The 6301-nt window shown below is 51.8% G+C and overlaps 1 protein-coding gene across 1 annotated transcript; it reads left to right on the top strand.

Moving 5' to 3' along the window:
• Positions 1-1170: 1170 nt before the first annotated feature.
• On the top strand, positions 1171-4551 carry SOX18 (SRY-box transcription factor 18). Its single transcript, XM_020981667.2, has 2 exons — positions 1171-1756; positions 2631-4551. The coding sequence occupies exons 1-2, from the start codon at positions 1318-1320 to the stop codon at positions 3530-3532; spliced, it is 1341 nt and encodes a 446-aa protein (XP_020837326.1). The 5' UTR covers positions 1171-1317; the 3' UTR covers positions 3533-4551.
• Positions 4552-6301: the final 1750 nt, after the last annotated feature.

Here is a 6301-nt window from a genome sequence, read left to right as displayed (position 1 = left end):
ACACCAACGTCCAATTAGGCAGGAGACCTGGATCATTTTCCGGGGGAGAGAGGGGTAGTCAAGGACCCCCACTCCAGAGCCTCTGCCTGGCACCCCGAGTTCCCATTGCAGGTGCGAGATCAGCCCCTTTCACCTAGTCATTTTTCTGCAGTTTCCCATAATTACGACTCCCTTTCTAGTCTGTCTGTACCAGAATCTTTTTCTGTCTCCCAGGCCCAAAGTCCCCTCAGGCTAAACTTTACCCCTTCCCCAAGTCCCTACTTGAAGGAAGCGTCAGAACCAAATTACGGAGGTTTTGCCAAGTAGTGAAGAAGTAAGAACAAAGGAGAATGACTTAGGGGAGGAAGGGTAGGTAAAGGGGAAAGGGTTACCATCCCGCTTTTAGGGTCCTCCTCTCTAAATTGTTGGGATCGGAGGGATGGGGATCGCGATATGACTCTGGCTGGGATCTCAAGAGTGGCGAATGAGGTTATTCATTTCGCTGAAGCCATATAAAGATCTGATGCCCTCCTCTTCAAGCTATTTTATTTCCTCAAAATACAAATGTGTTTTAGACACCTCTCACATGTGACGAGAACTTCAGGTTAGACTTCAGGAAGGACTTTACCGACCTGAGGGAAAGGGACAAAGCACGAAGTCCTGGGGTGAGGGTGGGGTGGGGGTGACTCCTGCAAGGCCGTGATACCAGGGGTGGAGAATAACCAACGCTATCCATTTGTGAGTGGTGGTAGAGAGAAGGTGCTGGATAGGGCAGTCGAGTTACCTGGGTCTGGGTCAGAGTCCTGGATAGGAATGCTTTATGTATGAATATGAATTTAGATCTACTTATGTTACCCTACCTAGACTTGGAGTGAGAAGGGGTTAGGGAAGAGAGCAGAGGAAAAAAGCAGTGCACCCCTACACAATCCTCCCCCGCCTGGAAAAGTAAGAAGGGGAGGCGATTGTCACAGAAGACTGAAGAGTGGGTGGGAATGAGAGGGAATTCAGATGGATAAGTGACAAGAGGATACCCCCGAACAAGACTCCTAGGAGAGAGAAAAGGAGACTCACGACAGGGGACAGCCCAGGCTCCCCCCACCCATCCACCTCTTTTCCTGAAGCCGGGACTCCAGCCCTCTTCCCCCCTCCTCCCCTGCGCTGATTGGTCCGGGTCCCTATATCTGGCCCCTCCAGCTCGGCCGCAGCCCAAAGTCTGCCTTGCCGGCTGCCCCCTCGGATCCCTACGGGCTGTATAGTTCAGTCTCTCCACCCGCTGCCGTACGTGGCCTCGAGTTCTCCCCGTGGCTCAGTTCTGCCTCCAGGTCCCGTCCAGCTGGAATGCATAGATCGCCACCCGTCTACGGGGCAGAGGACGTTCCGCAGGCCCGGCGCGACTGTTCATGGGCCCCGGGGCCCGAGCCCGCAGCTGAGCCCTCCGGGCGCGCAGCCGCCGCAGCAACAACCTTCCGCGGTTCGAGTCCAGGGCTGACCGCAGCAGCAGCCGCGCCCGCCCGGACGCCCAGCCCGGCCCCCGGCCCCGGCTTCGCCTTCCGCCAGGGAGCTCCGGGGGCGCCCGCCTCCCCGCCAAGCCCCGAATCCAGTCCGGAGCCCCGCTATGGCTACAGCCCACCACCCGGCCGTGCTGAGAGCAAACAGGGTGACGATTCTCGCATCCGCCGGCCCATGAACGCCTTCATGGTCTGGGCCAAAGACGAGCGCAAGCGACTGGCGCAACAGAACCCCGATCTGCACAACGCAGTCCTCAGCAAAATGCTGGGTAAGCCGAAGCTGGGTGAAGGGGACAGAGACTGGGTAGAGTTTGGGGAAAGTGGACTGCTCCAGAGGGGAGCCAGGACAGAGGAAGAGGACCAGAAATTAGAGTAGTATCGGGGGGGGGTGGAAGAGAATGGGGAGGGGAGAAGAAAACAGGGTATCAGAAGAGGGAGGTTGGAATGGGGAAACGGAGTAGGGACCAAGGAAGAGAGAGGGAAGAGATCAGGAAAGTGGTAGATAGAATCCAAAGGCACTAAACCAAGCCAGACAAATAGGACTAGGAAAAAGACAGGACAAGAAAGGGTTGGGGGACGCGGGGGGGGGGCGGGGAATGAGGAAGGGGACAGAGAGGGAAGGCGGACAGAAAAGGGGTCTTGTAAACTGGGGACGGAGAGAGAAGACGTTAACTGAGAGGAAAGAGGTCTGAGCAAGGAGAGATTTCTACATTCTGGCCACCTATATACTTTGATCCAAGTCTTGGGCACCTCAGCCAGGAGCTCCCTGGTTCATGTTCCTTTACACTCGTTGAGTTCTAAGAAGGGCAGTGTACTACTCCTCAGTACAATCTCAGTGTACTGCCCCCACTCCTGGCCCCTGAGCTATCTCTGTGGGGGGTGTGGGGAGGAGGGTAGACTGGCGCCTCTCTCCCCCACGAGCCAGGACCCACCTCAGCCCTCTGCGTGTAGGAGTTCACCTACAGGAGCTAAGCTCCATCCCCTGACACAGGTCGTGTTACCCGGGAATCCTGGAGGGCCACGAAAACTGGATCGTGGAGATCTATCTAGTCCTCGGGAGCTGCTCCTTGCCCCTTATTGTCCCCTCTCCTCACTTTCCAACGCCCAGCCTTGGGCGCTAACCATCTTTCCCCCGGCCCCTAGGGCAGGCATGGAAAGCCCTGACCACGGCCGAGAAGCGACCCTTCGTGGAGGAGGCGGAGCGGCTGCGTATCCAGCACCTGCAGGATCACCCCAACTACAAATACCGCCCCCGGAGGAAGAAGCAGGCCAAGAAAAGTCGGCGGCTGGAGCCAAGTCTCCTGCTGCATGGCCTCTCACCGCCGCCTAACGGCTCCAGCTGCGGCGCTGGTGCTGGCGCGGAGGGCTTTGCCGCAACACACTCGGGGGTGCCGGGCCACCAGCAGCCACCCCCGCTCAATCATTTCAGGGAACTGCACCCGCTGGGCGCCGAGCTGGACAACTTCGGGCTGCCCACGCCCGAGATGTCCCCGCTAGACGTGCTGGAGCCCAGTGAGCCAGCATTCTTTCCGCCGCACATGCAGGACGACTGCGGTCTCCTAGGCTTCCGCTCGCCTTACCCGCCACAGCTGGACTACGCCCCTGACAAGGCGCTGGCTCGGGACCTGGGGGGCCCCTACGGGCAACCCCCGGCTCCAGCACACCTGGCCGAGGCCCTAAGGACCGCCCCCCCGCCCCCGCCGGGCCTCTACTATAGCCAGCTGTGCGGCCCCTCGGGTCCCACCGGCCCCCGGGCCAGTGGCCTGTCCCCGCACTTGGGCCAGCTCTCTCCCCCACCTGAGGTACACCACCTGGATGGAGTAGAACAGCTGAGTTCGGCTGAGCTGTGGACCGACGTGGACCGCAATGAGTTTGACCAATATCTAAACACGAGCCGGACTCGGCCAGAAGTGCCCGGGCTCGCGTACCATGTGTCTCTGGCGAAGCTAACCCCTAGGACTCTGTCCTGCGAGGAGAGCAGTTTGATATCTGCTCTATCTGACGCCAGTAGTGCGGTCTACTACAGCCCCTGCATTAGCGGCTAACTCCAAATTGGCAGCTGCGTCGGGCCTCTGCTGTCCTGAAGCCCCTCCTGCCTTCCTCTTGGAGACAGTGCCCCAATATAGTCAGGAGCCATCAATACTATTTAGAGTAATTCATTAAAACACATAACGCTTCTTCTTTTTTATATGTGCTCCAGTCACTGTTATACTACATACCTATATAGCACAAATGTATGTCTTCTTTCCAAAGCCAGGGATATAGACAACCCCTGTACACATAAATATTCATACTGTGTAACGGGCACCCACCTTGTAAAGAGCCAAGATACCCAGCCCAGATGTTTCAACTCTGTCTCCCAGCATCTTCTAGCCGAGGGAGAACAAGCCAGATAGGGACTCATGACAGCTGCCTTTCATTCACCGTTACTCACCTGCCCAGGTGGATAATCAGCTCTTTGCAAGGCCTGTTTTACATACAGGTTAGGCCTGTGGTTTTGGAAAATATTGGGTCGCTTTGTTTACAGAAGTTGTTTGATGCCTCATTCCAGGGTCACAGTTTTCTACCACATTTCTGAAACATTGTCTACTCCACCAGCGCTGTTTTCGTTGGATAAGACTATTTTTACTAAACTTTTTTATATATAATATGATATTTAATTTTTTATTATCAAACTTCTTAAAACTGTTTTTTTTTTCTTTCTGGAGACGTTCCCCCAGATCAGAAGCATTGATGTAGCAAGGTCAGTTTTATATTAAGAAAAACAAAGTTGTTTAAAAAAAAAAAGGAAAAGGAACCTAGGGCAAAAATCTGTTAGCACACTGAGAATGGAATAACCTCCAACTGTCCAGCCTTTATCCAGACCACCTTAGAGTATCTGTATTGCAAAATTAGGCAGGTTATGTTCCAGCACCCCCAAAGCATTGGAGGCAATTTCTCTAGAGCATCTGGAGGATCTTTCCTCCCTTACTCTCAACAACATTCACTAGGGGCCTGGGCTCCTAAGTTATTAGGGTCAAAGTCATGACAGTGTCCTGAATAAACCACCTCAGCCTTTTCTGTATGGTTTATGTGTCTGTGTGTTTATTGCAAGCTTGTGGGGCTCCCACTAATTGAGACTACAAAAATCCCTAGCAAAGTGTCACCTATAGGAGCAACCCCAGCCAACAATACCCCTTCTGCCCACTCATAGCCTGTCCATCTTGAGCTGTCAGGGCTAGGACAATGGGGTTGGGGTTGGCCACCTGAGGTAAGAGGTAATTTTTCCTAGTATCACAGATCCAACACTGAGACAGCAAAGTCCACTGGGGACCCGAGGATGGCAGCTTCCTCCCTGTCTTTCATGTTAATCTTATATCCTGATCTTAACTCCTCTCTACCCCTGTGTCCTTATCTTTCTATTGCTTGGGTGATGAGTGACACACAGTAATTTTGTGTTTCTGCCTCTAAAACATAGTATGTCTTTCTCTTGTCCACAGTATGTTTCCCAGGCTCTGTGTCTGTTTTTCACAGATTCACAAAGTTGGAAGGGTGGGGGGACCTCAGAGGACGTCTAACCCTTTAACGGATACGTGAAACTGATCCATACAAGGTTGTCTGGCCTGGGGATTCACATCACACAATATGCCAAGGATCACCTTGGGAGCAATTGGAGGCTCAATGGCAAAGCCAACACAAGCCAGCCACTGTCTGATTCACTCCCATGTAAACTGAACCCTAGACCTTTCCAGTTCCTATCTCCTGCCCTTTGAAACCCTACTCTTAACAAACCCTCTCTCTCTCTCTCTCTCTCTCTCTCTCTCTCTCTCTCTTTCTCTCTCTCTCTCTCTCTCTCTCTCTCTCTCTCTCTCTCTCTCTCTCTCTCTTTCTCTCTCTCTCTCTCTCTCTCTCTCTCTCTCTCTCTCTCTATATATATATATATATATATATATGTGCGTACACATGTGTGTATACATATATATTTAAAATACTTATCTTCCTCTCACATTCCTTCCAACCTTGGTTGCTAACTCAAACCTTTCTTTTGAAGACACCACTTCTTCTGAAACCTTCTCCAAGACTAACTTGTTCCTTCTCTCATACCCCAAAACGCACAAAGCCAAAAGAAGGATTTGGTGGATCCCCTGGTCTCCAGTACCAGGTACTTCCCTTGAAGCTCTCAGTAACCATCTTCCCACTTTTGAAATTTACTTGATCCTGACCACATTCTTGTTGCTGTCATCTATAGACCTCCAGGTTCCTCTCCCTCTTCCCCAGTAAGCTCAGTATATGACATGGTATTCTTCTGTTCCCTTCAAAGTGCCTGACCTACAAGTTCTTCATCCTCCTCAATGCCTATGACCTTTGTCTCTAGACTATCTCAACCATGCCTAGGAATGGTCATACCATTGGTTTCTTCTCCTACTGTCCTGCTCACTCAACTTGGCCCCAGATGCTATAATTCCTCATATTATGGCTCTGCCTTTACAAAACCTTCCATGAGTGCTCATCTAGCTTCCTGTTGGCAGGAAGTTCACTATCTCTTGAGGCAGCATATTTCCAGTTGTTAGGAAATTTTCCCTTACAATCAACTGAAATTTGCTTCCATGAAATTTCTTCCCATCACTCCTGGTTCTATATTTTGAGGCCAAGCAAAATAAGTCCAATCCCTTTCTACACAGCAGCTGTTAAAACGCTTAAAGGGATCAATTATGTCCCCACTAAGTTTTCTCCATACTAAACACCTTTATGGTTCCTTTTCCATATTTATTGCTCTCTTCTTATGTACTTCCTAAAATGTGGCTCCAATAACAGGGCAAAATACTTTAGATAAG

This window comes from Phascolarctos cinereus, unplaced genomic scaffold (assembly GCF_003287225.1).
Source record: "Phascolarctos cinereus isolate Bilbo 61053 unplaced genomic scaffold, phaCin_HiC Scaffold_2;HRSCAF=192, whole genome shotgun sequence".
Classification (NCBI taxonomy): domain Eukaryota; kingdom Metazoa; phylum Chordata; class Mammalia; order Diprotodontia; family Phascolarctidae; genus Phascolarctos; species Phascolarctos cinereus.
The sequence above is the reverse complement of the archived record's forward strand: the minus strand, read 5'-3'. Positions and strand labels throughout refer to the sequence as shown.